The sequence below is a fragment of the Candida orthopsilosis genome (genome assembly GCF_000315875.1).
Source record: "Candida orthopsilosis Co 90-125, chromosome 2 draft sequence".
Taxonomy (NCBI): Eukaryota; Fungi; Ascomycota; class Pichiomycetes; order Serinales; family Debaryomycetaceae; genus Lodderomyces; species Lodderomyces orthopsilosis.
In genome coordinates this window covers 1,150,632-1,170,877 of record NC_018295.1, presented here as the reverse complement: position 1 = coordinate 1,170,877, position 20,246 = coordinate 1,150,632, and the positions used below count along the sequence as shown (strand labels likewise).

The window sequence follows — 20,246 nt, the reverse complement described above, 5'->3', positions numbered from 1 at the left end:
ATAAATAGGTAGCGCCAACGAATCGAGACCTCTTCCCAGCTTATTTTGCGAAAAATCATCATCTATAAAGCAAGGCAAGGCTACTTTTCTGTGAACTTTAAGAAATGAAGATATTGGTGGCGTCAGACGATACTGCTTCGGGAAAGCTAATTGAATGTAACAGAGGTACAGACACCTCCAAGCAAGATGCTCCTCAACCAAAATCCATCACAAATTGTTTCACAGTGCCGAAATTCAACTACAGTTCAAGAATAAAACATTTGATTAATTACAACTACCAATACTTTATTGCTTCCAGAATTGATGGAACTATATCTGTTTATGATTATGAAGAAGACTCAAACGCAAAAGAGACCTTAGCTGAAGATGAAAAGGATGAATTGGACGTGATGGTCAATCTATTCAAGCATTTACATGATTATAAGGTACCGATTGTAGCTAGTGATAAACCTATTGGTTTGTTCAAGGTTGAGAAATTGGATAGTGTGTTAGTGCCATTTACTTCTGGCAAGGTGTTTTTGATTTACGTGGGTGATTTCAAATTTGAGCCATTGGAGATAAAGCTACCAGTGGAAAGTCCAATTGAGGCTTTTGCAGTTAATCCTGAATATGAGAATATTGTTGCCTATGGGGGTAAAGAAGTGGATTTGAAAGTAGTTGAGCTTTATGATGAAAAAATAAATAGCTCTATATTCAAAAAGGATTATAAAAAGCTCTTCGATCCAAAAGTTGTCTTTGCAGCAAAGAATGTCAAAAACGATCACTTGGACTTGAGAGTTCCCATCTGGAACACAAATATTTTGTTTTTCAAAACTGATTCGAAAGATAATTTTAAAGTTTTAACATCAACACATTATGGCCACTTAAGGATCTATGACTCTACCCATGGAAGAAAGCCATTGAAGAATTATCAAGTTTCTCAGGACCCAATATCAACATTGACATTTGCTGATGATGATCAAAAAGAGGTGATAATTACAGGACCGAATAGCTTGATAGCTAGATACTCATTGACACAAGTCGACGAGAAAGCTTTCAAAACCAATTCCGCATCAGCAGGAGAAATAGTCAAAGCAGTACCCAAGTCTTTGGGTAGATATACAGGTGGAAATACAGGAGCAACTTATGCAGTCGAGGTAGTTGAAAATATGGTTGCATTTTCTGGCTTAGATAGATATCTTAGAGTTTTTGATGTTGAAAGTCGTGAGTTGTTGGCAAAAGTCTATCTTGGTGTGGAGGTTAGCTCGTTAGTAATTTTGGACGATGAAGATGAAGAAGAGGAGGAAGTGAAACGCAAGAGAGAAGCTGAAGAAGAAGAAGATGAGGAATTATGGAACCAACTAGACAAAAAGCAAAAAACCTCTACCTAGATTTGCTAATTTCATGTTCTATACTTCTACTGTCTGACCTATTACTGGTGTTGATGACACTCATACACTTCCACTCACTTAGATAATTACATTTCCATAGCCTCAATTTTCCGTCATCGCCAGCGGATGATAATATAGTTCCTGTCAAGTTCCAATTTACTCGCCAAACTTCGCATTGGTGGTCGTTCATCTTTGCTAGTGCCTCTATTTTAAAGTCACCTGTGGGGGTTTCCGTAGCTTTGAAGATTCTTACATAGCCATCTTTACATCCTGTAGCAATTAAGTGATAACTTCGACCCATAGATGGTGCCCAGCTCACAGATCTTATTAGACCATTGTGCTCTGGTAAGTCGCAAACCTTTATATATTTTTCACTTCCACCATCCTCTCCCGCATCAGTATCCTTTGGCACGCTAGTGTATATGAAGCCCTGATCTAGTGCAACCACGATGAACTTTTCAGTTTTTGTGAACTTTGATGGGCACCACTCGATGGCAAAACTACTCTGCAAGCTTTTCGCCGGTAGCAGTTGACTAAGTATCGGTATTTCTATTGTTAGAGCCCAATTAGTCAAGTCATTGGGCTCCAAAGATTCATAGATCCTGAAAATCCCATCACTCCCAATACAGCCCAACTTCAAGCCTAAATGATTCGGAGCAAATTTAACATCATAAATTGGACCATATGATTCAATTGCTAGAGTGGCTAATCTTGTCCATCTTCTACCTGAACCATGTAATTCCATCGGCTGCTCTTCCCATACTTTTACCGTCCTATCAAATGAGCACGAGGCAAGTATTTTGGAGCTTGAAAACTCGGGGTGGGCCCACGATACTCTCAATATCAGCGAATCATGGGCTTTCCACAGATCATTCAATATCCATGACGTGGTTGCTGCATCAAAGTCAAATACTTTAATGTGCTGATCAGATGATGCAGTTGCTATATGTTTACCATAGAAATCATATTTGATATCATGAATTAACTCTTCATGTCCTGTAACGAATGGTTGCATTTGATAGTTGTTTAATCGTGGTGGTTCCCTTTTTCTTCAAATTTTTGTGCACTATTTTAAAGTTTTTATTCTACACCGTGTCACGTCAACGTTTCCCCTCGACAAGCAATGCCTTCACGATTGATCAAGTTGTCGCTCTTGGCGGGCGCAATTATGTCTATTACCCCCAATAACCCAGTGCGCACGCTGATTGCATTTGCTGTAATTGGTTATGTGGTGACGTACCTGGTGATACCGAGAGTTGGTCCAAGCTTTGTGAAAATTGGTCTCAAAGGTAGAGATTTATCAAAACGTCTACCTGTTCCAGAAATACCCGAAACAATGGGGTTGGTTGCAGCAACTACTTATTTATTTCTTATGTTTGGGTTGATTCCGTTCGTATTTTTCAAATACCTTGTGTCGTTTGGCTCCTTGGCTAATGATGAAGTCATGACAGAAAATTATAGAAGTCAATATCAATCTATAAAAGACAACAGATTATTTCCACATAATAAGTTAGCAGAGTATTTGAGTGCTATATTATGTTTACAAAGTACAACCTTGTTAGGATTGTTGGATGATTTATTTGACATCCGTTGGAGGCACAAGTTCTTTCTTCCTGCTGTTGCATCCTTGCCGTTGTTGATAGTGTACTATGTGGACTTTAGTGTTACTTCAATTGTGGTCCCTAGCTTTGTAACGGATTTTCCTGGTGGTCTGTATGTACTAAGTATTATCAACAGCGTTATTAAGTTTGCAAACCACTTGGTCACCAGCATCACCGGATTGTCATTTAGAACACTCCAAACCGATTATGTTGTACCCGATCAGATACCCAAGTTGATTGATTTGGGAATATTCTACTACGTATACATGTCAGCAGTTTCCATTTTTTCTCCAAACTCTATCAACATCTTGGCCGGGGTAAACGGTTTGGAAGTGGGCCAGTCCGTTGTTCTTGCATTGATATTCTTGGTTAATGACTTCTGCTATTTGTTCTCCAGCAACATTTCACAAGCAGCACATGACTCACACTTGTTTTCAGTTATTTTCATTATCCCATTTGTAGGAGTGTCATTGGCACTACTACAGTACAACTGGTTCCCAGCTCGCGTTTTTGTTGGTGACACATACTGTTACTTCAGTGGTATGGTGTTTGCCATTGTGGGAATATTAGGACATTTCTCGAAAACGTTGATGCTATTTTTGATACCTCAAGTTATAAATTTTATTTATTCAGTCCCACAACTATTTCACATTATTCCATGTCCAAGACACCGCTTACCCAAGTTCAATGCCGATGACGGACTAATGTATCCCAGCTTTGGTGAGCTAGAGAAGCCCACCAAATTGAATACAGCAATTTTGAACACTTTAGACGCATTCAGATTTATCAAGTTGGACCGAGACCCCAAGCTGGGAAAGATAACAAAGTTCTCGAATATGACAATCATCAATTTATGCTTAGTCTGGTTTGGCCCAATGAGGGAAGATAAGTTGTGTTTGCTTCTTTTGGCTCTTCAGTTTGCTATTGGTCTTTCCATGATTGTATTCAGACATACTGTCGGTCCTTGGCTATTTGGGTACGACAATTTGTCATGGGGAGTAAAATGAAAGTTATATAGAGCTATAGACAATATACATAGCGTACACATAATCTTCTTTTCCCAATGATTGCAAAAGTTCGAATTTTGGTGTCGGGCAGTGTTGAAGGCTCACCATGACACAAAAATTGAAATTCGAAATGTAAGTCAGTTTTCTTTCAATACACCACAACGAATTATTGCAATCACGGTAAATAAACATGGCAGGTCCTCCACCCCCACCACCGCCACCTCCTCCTGGAGGCGCACCAAACTTAAGTGCACCAATTCCAGGACCACCTCCTGCCGCCGCAATGTCTCCTGGAAGGGATGCATTACTTGGTGACATTAGAAAAGGAGCAAAGTTAAAAAAGGCAGTGACTGTTGATAAATCAAAACCAATGATAGATGGAAACCTGTCTGTATCTACAAGTGCACCATCACTGCTGACGCATGGGGGCAGTAGTTCTACATCTGTGCTGGCTCCGGCAATCCCATCAGGGGCACCTCAATTAGGGGACATATTTGCCGGCGGAATGCCCAAATTGAAGCATGTTGACAACAGAGCAGGAATCACACCACCATCAGCGCCAAAGATTCCAACAAAAACACCGGCACCACCATCAACCAGGCCCTCAAAGCCAGCAGCAACAGCTGCTCCACCAATTCCACAAAGCAATCCACCATCATCAACTGCACCACCAGTTCCTACAAGTGTGCCACAAACTCCTAAAGTACCCCCCACTCGACCAAAGAAGCCCAATCATGTGAAGAATAGCTCAATTAGTTCAATCAACTCAATTGAGTCGACGAATAAACCACCACCATTGCCTTCTGGACCTCCACCACTTCCAACAACAGCTCCCTCAATTCCTACAAACTCAAAGCCTTCTAAGAGGAACCCACCATCCAATGCTGCACCTTCGATACCTAGACCACCTCCAGTACCGCCAGCTGTGGCACCTTCATCTTCATCAGCCTCATCAACCTCTGCAACTCCTTCAGTACCTCCATTACCGGCAGGAGGGTTACCGTTCTTGAGCGAAATAAACGCACGGAGAGATGACAAAAACGTGGTCGATAAGGCACCATCAACCGCAGGAAGTTCTCTGAGCAAACCAGCGACGCATAGTGCACCACCCCCATTACCAAATACAGCGGCCCCTAAACCACCACCAGTACCACAGAGCTCAGCTCCAAAAGCTCCTCCATTACCAAATACTGCAGCCCCTATACCACCACCAGTACCACCGATCTCGGCTCCAAAGGCGCCACCCTTACCACAAAGCCCAGCACCTAAAGCTCCACCAGTTCCATCAGGTGTCCCTGCACCACCAGTACCTCCACCCCCCTCGGTAGCACCAAAAACGTCGACTTCTAAGCCTATAGCAAAATCTTCAGCAGCGTCAGCACCTGCACCAGGAGGGGCTCTACCATTTTTGGCTCAAATAAATGCAAAGAGAGATGATTCTTTCGTGGTAGATGGCAGCCTGAATTCGTACAATACAAAAACGGAGTCTTCTGCAATTACATCGTCGCCAGTGAAAGCGAATGGAAATGGGTCACAAAGAAATTCTGTCGGTACAACCAAAAAATCTACAATACCTGCCCCACACATACCAAATTCTGGTGCTCCACCAATCCCAGATATGTTGCCGCCACAGAAAAAGCCAACTCAAGCACAAGCTTCTCCAGCACCATCAGTTCCAACGGCACCACCAGCACCACCAGCACCCCCAGCTCCCCCACAACAATCCTCAACACCACCGATACCAAAAACCTCTCCTGCTCAGCAAAAAGTGAGACCATTAGTGCCACCAGCGTCGAACGACTTACCATCACACAGTGACGTTAACAGGACCCATACTTCCTTCTCAATGGTCCCGCCTTCACCAACAGGAGGTCCACCACTGCTGCCACCACCACCACCAACCTCTTCAGCGCCCACGATACCAAAACACAAGAAAGCTGCACCACCACCACCACCACCAGGATCGTCCCAATCACCATCGTCTACAATCTCCAGATCCAGAACAACTTCATCACAACAACACAATGATGATCTTGATTCCAAACAAAATGCTGGTTCATCATTACGAAAGATATCGGCACTGGCTTATACTATAAATGGACACAACAATACTTCATCATCGGGACAAAAGGTGGTTATTGAAGACAAGAGGTTTAAATTTGTCAATGCTAATGCCCTACCTAACCCTAGAAGATTTGAAGGTGCAAAGAAGTTGTATCCTAGTGGAAGAGGTTCGTCAATCCCATTGGACTTGAGTTTGTATGATTAAGAGCACAAAACATTTGAAATTACAGATTTATTCAATTTACAATTTAAATGTAGGCTTGTTTATTTCTATTTTTCTAATTTATCAGGGGACCATATTTGTACAACTTTGTCATAAAATGAGCAAGTTGCGATGTAACTCCCGTTAGATGACCAATCACCGCCATAGGACATACTTTCATGATCATTTTTAAAATATCTATCCACTGTAAAATCAGCACCATTCGTACTTATGATCCTAGCACCATCATACATACAACAACTTAATAATCGATTATCATTTTCAATAGGACTAGGTATCAATCTCCACACCCCGCCGCCAAGATTCTCCTCATGTAATTTCTTCGGTATGTATCCTTCCATCAAGCTTGGATTCAGTTTATCAATACATCGTAAATCCCATACTCGTAAATGGTCATCATAAGATCCAGTCCAAAGTAAATAGCCATTGGATGAATTCCATAAAGACGATGGCGAAAGTATACTAACTACACCAGCATTGTGGCCGCGTGATAATGTCCATATTGGTTGTGATGTTCGTAGATCATGAGCAATTAATTGCGAATCATCACCTCCCGTATATACAACATGTTGTAATTGACCCAATTCACCAAAGGATCCAGTCCAACATTCCAAGGTATGCTGTGAATCTAAAAATGAAGTAGTTCCAGATATCAAGTTGTATATGGCCACGGATCCATCGGTTAATGTGACAAGTACTTGATTCGGATCATTAGGATTATAAAATATCGACGTAATACAGTTCGATTCGTCTTCATCAATTACAACCTCTTTGACAATGGAAATTTCATAATTTTTTATGCTCCATATAATCAAGTGGCCATTTGAATGGACAGACGTCAATTGTGACGCTTCTTTTGGATTGAATTTTATATCAAGTATAGCTGACGTTGTAGGAATGGAAGTAATCAACGATATTGACTCATTTGAATCATATTTATACACATCCAATGATCCATGCTTGATACCCGTATCTTCTTCCAATTTATATGTACCTATACATATACAACTTGCATCATTTGGATGAATCCTTAAACAACATGGCGGTAATCCTGTAATTGTTTTGGCTAATCTAGCACTCGTTGCAACCATTTTGAAGAGCGAAGAAGAATTCGGATATTCTATATTTTTTCATTAGAGAAAAATCGCAAAACTGGAGATATCTCGAACCAATCCTCTAACAACCTACCAACCATGGGGTTATACCAGAAATGGATGAGCTTACCAGCAAAAGCTCGTTACTATGTTGGATTTTCTACGATCATCATGGCATTAATTGGTGATTACGTTACAACTCGAATTAATGATGAAGTCAAAGCTCGTGATTCGATCATTGCTCAAATGGAATACGAAGCTCAACAAAAGAAGAACTGATTGCGTTGAACGAGATGGGTCAGAACCAAAGAGTGAGAAGGATGCAAAAAGAAAAGAGTCTTTACTTGCTCTATGCTGGAATACGAGGGTGATAATATAAGTACAAGTCTGATTCAGAAGGTTCATACCGCGAGAAGCGGCTCATTAAATATGTCAAATCAGTCAGCCCTAACTACCACCTACGAGTTTATATAAATAGGCATACTTTTCCTTATTCAATTAAAAATCTATTCAATAGTATACATTTCTTCTTTCATTGTCTTTGCAATTGACTTAATTCTATCTCATTCAATACTTCAACAAACCCTTTTGTACAAATCCCTTTCTGATATTACTAATAAATTCTAAAAATTTAGCTGGGTTTGAATCAATACCTCTTGAATAAACAAAATGTGAAGCTAAATAGGTTGCAAAAATAGCCTTTAAATAAGCTGGTGGAACCCTAGCCAAGACGTTTTCAATACCAACAGTTGATAAAAGCAATGGGGGTAATGAATCCAACAACACGGCATTTCTGAAATCAACATCATCATCCCAAAGTTCTTTTGAGTTGGCCAACTCGTCACCCAATTTGTTAATTGCAAGGGATAATTTATCCGACAAAATGGTAAATGGTGTACCAGTTTCTGCTTTTAATTTCCACAACGCCTCAAACTCGGAATTGGCATTGGAAACAATCTTGTCTTGTACATCCTTGACGTATTTTTGATAGAATTGGGGTTTATCACCAGTGTTTTTATCAACACACATATTTTCCAAAAACCCTTTATCGTCAAATGCCAATGCGGCCAAAACTTCCAATGAAGATGATGTAACACCACCTTTGTTTGTTGATGCATCTTTGAAAATAATTGTACCGGCTTTTTCTAGAACCAATTTAGCAGATTGAGTAATGAACAAATTAGCACCTTCAACAAAGTATGGAATGATGGATTTACCCGTCTTTTCATCAATCAATTCATGAACATTATTAGTGTCAATAGCAGCTGGTCTACCACCACATGGAACAAAGAGGTCAACTCCATTGGTTCCAAATTGTTCCTTCAATTTCAAATGGAAAGTATTTCTAAACGCAACTCCACTAGTGACGATTTGTCCACTTGGTAAAGTAACATCAAAATCGTCAACAAGAACGATATAGCCTTGAGATGATAATTTGGATCTGTCATAGTGTTCAATTGTCTTTCTAGATTTAGCCAAACGAATCAATTCTTCTTTATCCAAACCATTTGGATCGGCAATAACACCTGATCCATCAACAATTCCAACATAAACTTCTCTTCTGGATAACAAAATCTCATTAGATCCCAAATCACCATCAGGTCCACCAGTTTGGAATTTACGAATCTTGGAATCATCAATATTCAATTTCTCATAAATCTTGTTGACATAGGCACGCACTGATAAAGTAGTCATACCATATTCATCATGTGGAATACCACCAATTGCTTCTGACTTACCGGTCAAGAATGATTTCCACCATGGTGCACCTCTTTCTCTTGCATGTAAAGTAGCCCAATCAACGTATCCTGCAGTTCCTTCATCAGGTCCTAAAAACAAAATTTCTGGTTTGTTATACAAATCAACATAACTATCTTTAACACCAGGAATGTGTTGTTTCAAAAGCAAATCAATCAATGCGTCGATATACTTTTCAAAACTTGCTTGAGCACGGTCTTGTGCTGAACCTGAATCCAACAAGATAACACCCTTGGATCCACCTTCAGGAATATCCTTATTCTTACGTTGCTGAGTATTTGCCAAATTGTAATTTTCATCAAAAAGATTCCTGGCATTGACATTATAAGCGTCCAAATTTCTTGATCTTACAATTCTAATACCACCTCTGGCAATATCTCTGAATCTAATATGGAAACCTCTAAAATCGGAACCAACAACGAAAAACATACCATATGGACGTTCAGGATATTCAGTTTCCGGTAAGAATGAAGGATCCAATCTGAAAGATAAGGCCACTTTGGTTGAAGTGTAGAAGTTTGTCTTTAAAATAGATTTGTTGAATGTGTACAATGCTCTCAAAACAATAGCATGGTGCTCATTTTGTGAACATTCTCTACTAAGCAATTGTTCAAATTCCTCTTCAGAGCCAACTGGTTGAATTTGGGATAATCTTTGATAGGACAAAGTCTTTTCCATTGACGATCTAATGTAATGAACATCAGCAAATTGACGATACAATTTACGAACAATTTCACTTCTGACATCAAAAACTTCCTTGATGTAATCTTGGGTATAGGTCTCCGATCTCAATCTCTTTTTTAAACTGCTCAAAACTTCTGCGTGTTCAGTTGATTTTGAAGGATCCAATAACGAAGACAATTTTTTATATTCTGGTCCTAAACGATTCAAAAAATGAGTAACGAAAATGACTCCTGATTGAGCATAAATAGACTCTTGTAACGACAAGTCACCTTGAATGAACCTGGTGTGGAAAAAGTTGTGAGGAATACAGTACAACAAAGATGCTTCTTTAATCACTTGATAAATTGATAAATCAACAGCTGATCTCAGTCTTGAAGTGACATACATTGATGTAATTGTTACTCCATTGGCAAATTGTTCGACATATTTCCTAGTAGTTTGCAACTTGTAATAATTGGCCAAATCACTCAATGCTGAATTATATCTTGCTGCTGTACTCTGCCTATAACCAATAATAACACGATATTCATCAGTATTTTCAATTTGAAAATGCTTAATAATTGGACCAGTAGATTTAACAACTTCCTTATTGATACTTTCATATAAAGATTTAGTATTTTGTGAAGCAATCTTCAAAAAAGTTTCATCACTGATCTTGTCCAAATCTAATTCATCGGTAGCAACTTTACCATTCTTGAATTGATTTTTGTAAACAAAAACCAATCTGACAATTTGTTCACCAAGATTCCTATTTTGGGCATAAATTCCGTTCAATATCGGATCTGTTTGATAATTCAATGGAGCAGCAAAATATTCAGCACGATAACTCTTGTTTGCAGCATCACTTGGATCAATGTATTTATCATCAATCAAACTTTCAAAAGGATTTCTAGCGTAGTCCAACGCATCAACCGTGTCAAAAAACACAGCATGGTCTTCAGCTTCTCTCTTATAGGAAATCAACGGTTGTTCACCAGCATTTGCATAAGCTTGAACTTTACATGAATACAACGCATGAATATGACCAGCAATTTCTTCTGGAGTCAGTCTAGCAAAAAAGACATCATCAATTCCCAATGATTCATAAAACCATTTGGCTTCTGATTCCAACAAAGATTCAGGAATAAAACCAGTGGAATCAAGAGCATCCAAAACCTGTTCAAATTGATCCTTTTTACCACTAAATGGAGTATCTATGTAGTCATGTTTTAAACTGACTGCAGATGAGTTATTGGAAGTGGAGTTTGATTTGTAAATGTTGAGATTGGCAACACCTTGTTCAAGACTAGTCATTGTATTGAAATGTGTATATCTTTCTATTGTTATCTTTGGAATTTGATATTGTTTTATTCGATTCGGATGTAAAGAGTTCGTTGAAATCTGGGGAAACTTTTTCAACTATTTATATTAAAAAAAAGACGTTGTTGTTGTTAAGTTTTGTTGGGGTTATTGCTATATCTAAATGGCGTTTATAGTTTTTAATTTTGTTCGTATGTGTGGCATTTTGTTGTGGGAAAGGGAGGGGTAGTGTATATAATAATAATAATAATATGTGGGAGGAAGTGTCCAATTGCACAAAAAACGTTTAACCTAAATTTAAACACACTTATTTTTAATTTTTAATGTATTATAATAACCAGTTTGTTGTGGTTGTAAAACTTACCAATGCATCCTTGAACCATAGACAACAACACCTCTAGTACTGAAAGGTAATAGCAGTGGTTTTCTCAAAATCATCTGTTTCAAGTGGTGCCTGTATTCTGTCCTGGCTGAGGTGAAATGGTGGAACTGAGTTAATCTGCAATATGATGTATTTTCAGAATGAAATAATGCCTTGTGCTGCCAAAAAACAAACAAAATACGTTTTCCCTATATGCCAATGTGTAAGCTTATGTGAAAACAGGCATTCTTAGCAACCTTTGGTCTTTACCCTTGTTTGTAGTGTAGTGTTGTTATTTTGTTGAGCTGTGTTTGAGAGGTAAAAGGTCTTGAAGTGTAGTCTTTTTGGTTGCAAGAATTGTTAGACATATATTATTGTGTATGTACTGTATATAGTATATTTTCGTATTTAAAGAATCGTATTGTTCTTCTAATAATCACCATAGTTTAACCAATTGGGTATCATCAAGCGAGACATATTAGAAAAATTCATTTTCGCTTTTTGGTGCCAACTGACAGTGAGGAACACACAGTTATCCACAATCACACAATGAAATTGTAAATACTGCTTTTACTCTACTTCAGACACTTTTACAGAGCTCTAACGACAAAATTGTGGAGAGGAACAGACAGTCACAATTTAAAAACGCAAAGACCAAAATTGAAATAAGTTTCCGTGACATTACAATGGAGGGTTGCCTTTTTAAGCTTTGCTTAGTATTGTAGTTTGTAAACGCTCACCTGAAAATCGCCTTGAGGTTAAGCTTTAGCTGTGAAGGAGGAGGGGATTTGGTTTTCCTACTACCCTACCTCCGCAATAGCGAAGTAACACGTTTCGCTTTTACATGCGTTTATACCTATCATTGTTATTGTTGTTATAGTTCGGTCAACATTTTCTTGGTTTTAATTCGGAGTTTCGGAGCAGAGGACAAGTGCATACGTTTCTATACGATTAGGACTCTTTCTTTAGGAAAGTGTGTGGCAAAAGATTCACAGATGACATCGTCTTTATTGTTTTATAGCGGGGCACCAAATTTAGTTTTATCGCCGTATATGTCAAGTTGAAAAACTACCCCGGAGTTTGATCTCCGATATTTTTCTTTGCTTTCTTTTTCCCTCAACATGGCCATAGTTTCATACGTCCTTAAACTGTGTCACGCAATGTGACATAACAACACCTAAGCTAATAAATTCCGTCGACGCATGGTCAGTATTCTATGGTTCTACGGAAATAAAACGCCACGTTTTGAAGACTTTGGAAGTGTGGAGCTTTAGGTGTGAATTTAAGCGTCAATTGGAAATCTTACACAAAGTTGGGCGCTCCGAAAATTGTACCGGTGAATGATACAGTTAATTACACTGAACTTTTTCAAGGCATGACTAGTTTATATTTCTACTACAAAGAAGACATGCGAATGACTACAGCTTCTTTGACGGATGACGATACTCATATATCTTGTATCACGCATTACTAATTTTGTTTCGTTTTGATCGTTTTTACTTAAGAATGCATTTTGACAATTCTTTTTTCTTTCTTTTTTTTTTTTCATTTTACCGAAATTTAAAAGAAAAAAACTCCGAGAGATCGTCTAATGCTACCATACAAAAAAATAAAAAAGGCGCTTGTTCCTTTTGTACACTCTGCATAATAATATTTCAAAGTAATCCTATTTTAAGACGTGCGGCAAATTGCCGCTAAATATAATAATTTGCATCCACAATCTCTCTGGGCAAAAACAAAACTTGAGACCTAGAACTTTCATAAAAGAATCTGGTTCGGTTCTAAATGTATTTTAAAGCAAAGCGGTTATGCTAAGTTTTGCATTTTGTCAATTTTACAACACTCTATCTCTCTTTATTATCCGATAACTAAATACAGATTGATATAAATTATCAGTATATGACAGTTCCAAGATTTATTCCCTTTTTTGCGACAAAATTGTGGGACCAGTCCCTACTACTTCCGAATCACCCTTTCATTCTCACATAAACTTTCTTGTCTTCTTTTGCAATCCTCCCCGACCTCTCATTAAAGGTAAACTATCACCATCATTGGCATTGTTAAGACCAGTGCTAATTTTACCGCTTCCGTTACGTACCATTTGTTGTATTGGGGCCATTGAACGTGATGGCATAGTGTTATTACCATGACTATTATCATGGCCAAACGAATAATCACCTGAACTGTTAGAACTATTCTGTCGGATTATTGGAATAGGCACACTTCCAGTTCCGCTAGCTCCTGATGATGATGATGTCAATTTATTACGTGTTTGTTCTTCTAATAAAGTTTGATATTTGTGAATCACTGCTTGTAATTCGGTAATCTTTTTTTCAAAAGGTGTAGTTAAAGAAGCCAAGGTTTCCGAAAGTGATAATTTTGATTTTTCTAATTTGGCTTCATATTGAGAAATCATTGAGTTAAAACGGGTTTGTAACTCTTTGTTTTCTTGTTCCAATTGGACAATTTGCTGATTCAAAACTTGATGTTCCATCTTGTAATTATAAATTTGATCTTCTAATGATTTTTGAGTTGTCATAAGCTCTTTAATTGTTCCCGTTGTTGCATTATTTGTATGTTCGTAGGTATTTGTGTGCAATTTTTGTTCTTCTAGCTCACTGGTCTTCAATTTCAACTTCAATTGTTCAATCTCATAATCCTTATTAGGGATCACACTCTTAACCAATTCATCATATTCCTTGACATTTGTTTCAGTTGATTGTCGTAGCGTCAATAATTGCATGCTTAAATTTTCTTTTTCAGATTCAAGCTGTTTGATCTTGGCAGTGAGGAGATCGTATTGACGATTAAAGTCTTGTTGTTTCCCTTCCCACTCATTCTTGATGTTGTCAATCATCTTGACGAAAGCATTTTCTTCATTGCGTTGTATTGGGATGCTACGTACATTGTCGTCATCTTCACTCGCCTCATCTTTCACTTTCAAATAATGGAATTTGTTTAGATGTTTCATATAACTGGAAAACTCCAATTCATTCTTAAATAGTAACAATTCTCGTTGATAAAAATCGATTATGGTCCCATTTGCATTCAATTCATTCAAATTTGATTGAGGAGGATCATTAGTTGAACTGTGTAATGAGCTGGCATCACCATTTGTTCCTGTAGTAGTAGTGCTATTGTCTTTAAACACGCTCGATGCTTCCAAGTTTGTTGTTGGCGATGACATTGGACGACCCAACCGCATTTCCTGTTTGGACTTTTCGTTGGGTTGTTCAACTATTGCGGTAATGGGATCAAGAGAATTGGTTCTAACCGGAAAATTGCTTTGATGATATAGTCTGTTATGCTTTACCGTGGTAAAGAGTCTTGCATGGTCGTATAACAAATCATTCACAGGATCGTGACGATCTTGCTTGGATGAAGATGGACTAGTCGCACTAGATGCCTCAGATACCTGCAGCTCTTGCCCATTAGTAAATCCAAATTCCTTAAACTTAATCTCGTCTTCCACACCATTTGAGTGATTGTTATCAAGAACTAAATGTGTGGGTATTATTGACATTTTCCTATGTTGTAAAAGTCTTGATTTCATAAGTTGTTTTGCTGGACCATTTGCTTGAAAATACATTGGACCAGCCAATGATGATGATCTTGATAGTGGGTCTCCAACAGTAGAGACAACATTAGAGCTTTGAATAGGTGTGCTTGCTTCACCATTTCTGATCAAAATATTTGGATTCAAGCTCAAGCAGGCTATGGCAATCTCCTCCAAAGATGCATCACCAGGTAGCCAACCAGTTGGATGGTTCAATTCGTCTACTTGATCATCTTTCATCCAGTACTTGGGATGCACGAGAAATGCTCCTAGAAGCTGCTTTGTGATTGTCATAGCTCTAGTGAGTGGAGAATCTCTATTAGATAATGTAAAATTCAGCTCCTTTAGCGAGCCAATTGATACTACTGATGGTGCATGGGCTGTTAGGTAATCTAGTGGATCACAAACAAAAGCCGCAAAATTGAAGTAAAACAAACCATAAAGTAAGGTGCACAAATATTGATAATTGAACCCTACTACGACATTGAATTCGGGTGATCTTGGTAATGCAACCTGCCATGATTCAACACACTGGACAAATTCATTTGCGAGGCAGTTGTCCTCTTTCAGCACTGCTTCATTCGTATTGCTCCAACTTGTGATTCGTAGATATATCAACAAAATATCTGACAAGTGGCGACCCAATTTATCGACAACCTTTGGTATCAATATGAAGAGATTATTCAATGCGCAATGAACAATGTTGGGCTCCAAATCAAAATGAAGACATTTTAGCAAATTCTGAAATATGTCATTTTCTACAACAATGGATGTATCTCTGATATCTGAATTTATCAAGTATCCAAGCAACACAATAGCCTCAAGTCTATAGTCAACATTCTGCATGTACTGATTTAACAAATTGCAATATTGATTTGTGTATTTCTGCCCATACTCTAGTAATAATTTAGCACAATTAGATCGAATAAATCGTATTCTCTCATGATATGCTTGACTTTCTCTTTGCTCCTCTCCGACATCCAACTTAAGTTTTAGTGTCACAGTATCTTCATTCAAGTAGATATCTAGTAGTTGTTGCGCTAATGTTATTGAAACTTTCTCATGTAAATCGTTAAGACGATCACACTCTGTTATTGAATAATTCGTTAAAACTTTCTCAATAAACTTTTTGGAGTTGGCCACAAATGTCAACTCATAACCAGCACTATCAATTGCCGATTTTAGATATGTCAGAATCCATAAATTGACCTCGTTGTCACTAAACACATCACAGACTTGAATCAAGACATCAAGAAATCTATTTTCTCGTTCCAACTTGTGCGACGGTTTAATGTATCCATTGTATATACGATAGAGCTCTTCGTGTATGTTATAACTGCTTTGTTTAATTGTAGTGAAGTTATTGTGTTTAACTAGGTACTCGTTAATTGTAGTGCTTAGATCAGCGTCGGGTATTTTAGATGTCTCTTTTTCTGCAAACACAGCTTCCAACGCTCGTACAAGAGACCTTGATGATCCCAGCATTCCTTAGGGATATATGAAGTGTAATCCTTTCTCTCCCTTAAATTGTAAATTGATTTTCTTTTAATTGATTGATGATGACTCAAGTAGATTAACCCGATACGCATGAAAACTCAAATGGAAAAAAAGATTCCAATTTTCCGAGGTCCGTACAAAAACTGGACCCAGATTTATCAACAACAGAGATTTGAACAGTAACTAAACCCCTGATAAAATATGTCACTCTTGAGTATAATTGAAGAAGTTGATTCATTTAAGAAGACAGATGCCTTTTATACCTTCTTAGATCATGAAGGCCGCACAGCACTTGGTTACATTGATCCAACCATTGTCAAACTACTTCAATCAGAACCAACATTCATAACTAATCATGAGTTTAAAACAATTGCAATTGGCTCTACATTTGATACTCTTGAAAAGAGAAATGAAATGTTTGCTGAAGTTGCTAATCGATGGAGAAAAATCCCCGAATTGGATGTGATTCTCAACAAAGGATGGAGAAATGAATTGTACGTGATTTATAATCCCTCGAAGATACAATACGCAAGAATGGAAAGAGCATTCTCGGTGCTATTGGGTGTGATTACATATGGTGTTCACATTAATGGATATGTGCCGCCTGAATTATCTTCAGATGGGAAATTGAAATTATACATCCCTAGAAGATCCAAAACCAAATCAACTTTTCCTGGTATGTTGGACAATACTGTTGCTGGTGGTATAGGTTATCCCCATGGATTAGAAACAACTGTCATTAAAGAATGTTTTGAGGAAGCTGGACTTGAAGAAGACTTCGTTCGCAAGAATATCAAAAACACTGGAGTTCTCACTTATATTTACTTGACCGATGATCGACGTGCAGAACCCGAAGTTGAATATATTTATGATATTATCATTAAAGAAGATGAGGCATATTTAATTAACCCACAAGATGGTGAAGCTGAAGATTTTCAATTGATGACTATAGATGAAGTGTTGCAACGTGTGAAAAACAGAGAATTCAAGCCAAATTGTGGATTGGTTATTATTGACTTTTTAATTAGACATGGGTATATAACGGCAGAAAATGAACCTGATTATTTAGAGATTGTCTCCAAATGTCACGTGAAATTGCCATTCCCTACAAGATAGATTAATAGAATAAATGCTAATAAGTTATATTTTAGGGGGTGGTGATTTACTCTTGATTGCAAAATTTCAAAATGTTTCTCTCCAAAGTTGCACCAATTGATGAAGATTGTTAAAACGACTCCAATGTTGGTTGATCAAAGTCATTCAACTGCTAGATGGGAAGATCTATCGCCACCTCACGCACACTCTCAATTTGGTCCAACGTAAGTTCAACTTGTTGTGGCTCTCAATTTGCCTAGTTGGATATAACTTCCTCAAAATATGAAAATGCGCACGAAAAATCCTCACTTGAATCTCACTCAACTTATACATTACTCAACTAACTATACCATGTCACTACCTCACTATGCTATCCTCGATATGCTCCATCAAGTAGAACAGGATAATTCTAACTCTAATGAAGAGTTACTTTTGATGATTCGAGACAAATTGCTCGAAACAAGGGAAGAAACAAACATTGTTTTGCTTGCACAATTTAGTAAAGCATTATATACAACAAAGAAATCTCAACTATTAATCCCAGCACTTGATTTGTATCAAGCGGAGAAGCCACTATACACAAAGAGTCAAAATCAAGTACCCTTAGCAACATTGGTCATCTATTACAAGTATACATTTTTCAACTTGGTGAATATTCTTATTGAACATCCAATTGAAGCTATAAAATCACAAGTGAAATTATTTAATTACATATACAAAAATCTAAATACAGATGAGAAGACGGTAGATGAAGAATTACTTTATGCACTGATGGCAAAAAATTTAGAAGATTTATGTAACGATAAAAAAGTCCCCAGCCGAACTTCGAATGAAACTAAGGCAAAGATCAAAAATCTAAATGCATACGTGGCAATAAAGCACCTTTATGAGAGTTCTGGTATAAACAGATTTCCAATATCATCTATAAAAGGCATGTTTGAAGTTGAAGATGCTGCAGCGATCTTTGCTGGTCAAGAATCGCTTGATTACGAGATTGTGGAGGATGTGTTGATTTTAAACACGAGGCCAAGGAAATTTACCATTGATCAAATGGTAAACACACAGTTAGAAACTACGCAATTGACGCAAAGACTCAGGGATACAATGGGATAAGGAAAGTTTATATAGAAATGTTTTCTTTGTATACAAAACTATCGATAGTTCTAACGTGGACACGGTTCCCAAGAAACTATGCTACAGCTACTACTCTTAGTATTGAATTTACTTTCAACGGTTTTAGGCGTCCAATGACTCTTTCAAATCGAATTGAAATAGAAAATGAATTTAAAATGGCTATAAATTATTACACAGATATTCATTCTAAAATCTACCAAATTTTAAATTCACCATTTAGCTCAGTGGTGATCAGCTTCTGTAGTTTAGTTGGTTAGAACATTTGTCTCATATCGTTACGACGTGAGTCATCAGAAGATCGTGAGTTCGAACCTCACTAGAAGCACTCTTTTTTTGTACTTTTTACATATGCATTCGTCAATAGAGGAGAGTAAACACGTCATATCACTCTGGTTACTTTAACCAGAGTCGTATTGAATGCCTTAGTTTTTTTGTCCTTATTACTAACAATGTCAGCTTTTTTGTGAAATTCGCGGCTAAATATAGATTCACAATCCACACTTTTCTTACCCCAAATCAATGCATATATCTACATTTTTCAACTTTCAGGTGCTCTTGTCCCATTTATACAACGTCACGTTACCCAAGGCATATCGACCAGTGGTACTTTGGCATGGTCTTGGAGACAATTACAATGCATCAGGAATTCGTGATGTCAATGACTTGATTAGTGGTTTATATCCAGGTATCTTCTTTCATTCGATATATATAGATGAAGATCCGTCTGAAGATCAACAAAAGTCGTTATTTGGAGATGCAAACAAACAAGTAGATCAAATATGTGACCAATTGAAAAGTATTAAAGAGTTAGCAAGCGCCGACAATATCGATGCAATAGGGTTTTCTCAAGGAGGTGTTTTGTTGAGAGGATTAATTGAACGGTGTCCGGATTTATCATTTCATAACTTAATCACATTTGGCAGCCCACATATGGGCGTAATGGAAATGCCATTATGTAAGGATCCAAGGGATTGGCTTTGCAAAAGAAGAAACGAGTTATTAAAGAGACAAGTGTGGAATGATAATGTACAGAGGAAAATTCTACCGGCTCAATATTTCAGGGACCCTTTCGAGTACGAAAAGTACTTGAAACACTCATTCTACTTGGCCGATATAAATAATGAACGAAATCACAAAAATGCAAGCTATGTTGAGAATTTGACAAAGCTTAATAAGTTGGCATTGATTACTTTCACAGAGGATACCACCGTTGTTCCAAAAGAGAGTGCAATGTTTTGCGACATTGATACTAATTGGAAACAAACTATACCATTCGATAAAACTGATTTATATGTTGAAGATTATATTGGAATTCGTCAACTCCACGAACTGGGCAAAATTGAATTCCATTACATAGAAGCAGGACACATGGCTATTAGTGATGAATTTGTAGAAGATATAGCTTTAAAATACTTAGGTAACACATAAAACTTAGATTGCATAAATTGCATAGACTGCATTTGATATGTGTTAAATGACAACACTTTCGAGAGTTACCATCTC

The 20,246-nt window shown here is 37.6% G+C and overlaps 11 protein-coding genes and 1 non-coding gene across 12 annotated transcripts; 8 read left to right on the top strand and 4 right to left on the bottom strand. All coding sequences in view use genetic code 12, as the record gives it.

Annotated features, from left to right (window-relative positions):
* Positions 1–104: 104 nt before the first annotated feature.
* CORT_0B05470 (Nsa1 66S pre-ribosomal particle component) lies at positions 105–1,370 on the top strand (the record flags this gene model as incomplete). The annotated part of the gene is made up of 1 exon (XM_003867644.1): positions 105–1,370. One exon carries the CDS (start codon positions 105–107, stop codon positions 1,368–1,370), a length of 1,266 nt encoding a protein of 421 aa, XP_003867692.1.
* Positions 1,363–2,385, bottom strand: CORT_0B05460 (Seh1 protein; the record flags this gene model as incomplete). The annotated part of the gene is made up of 1 exon (XM_003867643.1): positions 1,363–2,385. One exon carries the CDS (start codon positions 2,383–2,385, stop codon positions 1,363–1,365), a length of 1,023 nt encoding a protein of 340 aa, XP_003867691.1.
* A 108-nt stretch (positions 2,386–2,493) lies between these two features.
* Positions 2,494–3,978, top strand: CORT_0B05450 (Alg7 protein; the record flags this gene model as incomplete). The annotated part of the gene is made up of 1 exon (XM_003867642.1): positions 2,494–3,978. One exon carries the CDS (start codon positions 2,494–2,496, stop codon positions 3,976–3,978), a length of 1,485 nt encoding a protein of 494 aa, XP_003867690.1.
* A 190-nt stretch (positions 3,979–4,168) lies between these two features.
* Positions 4,169–6,247, top strand: CORT_0B05440 (Vrp1 verprolin-related protein; the record flags this gene model as incomplete). Its single annotated transcript, XM_003867641.1, has 1 exon — positions 4,169–6,247. One exon carries the CDS (start codon positions 4,169–4,171, stop codon positions 6,245–6,247), a length of 2,079 nt encoding a protein of 692 aa, XP_003867689.1.
* Positions 6,248–6,312: 65 nt separating this feature from the next.
* Positions 6,313–7,356, bottom strand: CORT_0B05430 (hypothetical protein; the record flags this gene model as incomplete). The annotated part of the gene is made up of 1 exon (XM_003867640.1): positions 6,313–7,356. The coding sequence occupies one exon, from the start codon at positions 7,354–7,356 to the stop codon at positions 6,313–6,315; it is 1,044 nt and encodes a 347-aa protein (XP_003867688.1).
* A 102-nt stretch (positions 7,357–7,458) lies between these two features.
* CORT_0B05420 (hypothetical protein) lies at positions 7,459–7,638 on the top strand (the record flags this gene model as incomplete). The annotated part of the gene is made up of 1 exon (XM_003867639.1): positions 7,459–7,638. One exon carries the CDS (start codon positions 7,459–7,461, stop codon positions 7,636–7,638), a length of 180 nt encoding a protein of 59 aa, XP_003867687.1.
* A 288-nt stretch (positions 7,639–7,926) lies between these two features.
* CORT_0B05410 (Gdh2 NAD-specific glutamate dehydrogenase) lies at positions 7,927–11,094 on the bottom strand (the record flags this gene model as incomplete). Its single annotated transcript, XM_003867638.1, has 1 exon — positions 7,927–11,094. The coding sequence occupies one exon, from the start codon at positions 11,092–11,094 to the stop codon at positions 7,927–7,929; it is 3,168 nt and encodes a 1,055-aa protein (XP_003867686.1).
* A 2,348-nt stretch (positions 11,095–13,442) lies between these two features.
* Positions 13,443–16,502, bottom strand: CORT_0B05400 (hypothetical protein; the record flags this gene model as incomplete). The annotated part of the gene is made up of 1 exon (XM_003867637.1): positions 13,443–16,502. The coding sequence occupies one exon, from the start codon at positions 16,500–16,502 to the stop codon at positions 13,443–13,445; it is 3,060 nt and encodes a 1,019-aa protein (XP_003867685.1).
* Positions 16,503–16,715: 213 nt separating this feature from the next.
* Positions 16,716–17,630, top strand: CORT_0B05390 (hypothetical protein; the record flags this gene model as incomplete). Its single annotated transcript, XM_003867636.1, has 1 exon — positions 16,716–17,630. The coding sequence occupies one exon, from the start codon at positions 16,716–16,718 to the stop codon at positions 17,628–17,630; it is 915 nt and encodes a 304-aa protein (XP_003867684.1).
* A 261-nt stretch (positions 17,631–17,891) lies between these two features.
* Positions 17,892–18,722, top strand: CORT_0B05380 (hypothetical protein; the record flags this gene model as incomplete). The annotated part of the gene is made up of 1 exon (XM_003867635.1): positions 17,892–18,722. One exon carries the CDS (start codon positions 17,892–17,894, stop codon positions 18,720–18,722), a length of 831 nt encoding a protein of 276 aa, XP_003867683.1.
* A 255-nt stretch (positions 18,723–18,977) lies between these two features.
* CORT_0_Met(CAT)_25 lies at positions 18,978–19,068 on the top strand. Its single transcript has one exon. It is a non-coding gene (tRNA).
* A 194-nt stretch (positions 19,069–19,262) lies between these two features.
* Positions 19,263–20,171, top strand: CORT_0B05370 (hypothetical protein; the record flags this gene model as incomplete). Its single annotated transcript, XM_003867634.1, has 1 exon — positions 19,263–20,171. One exon carries the CDS (start codon positions 19,263–19,265, stop codon positions 20,169–20,171), a length of 909 nt encoding a protein of 302 aa, XP_003867682.1.
* Between the last annotated feature and the right edge of the window lie 75 nt (positions 20,172–20,246).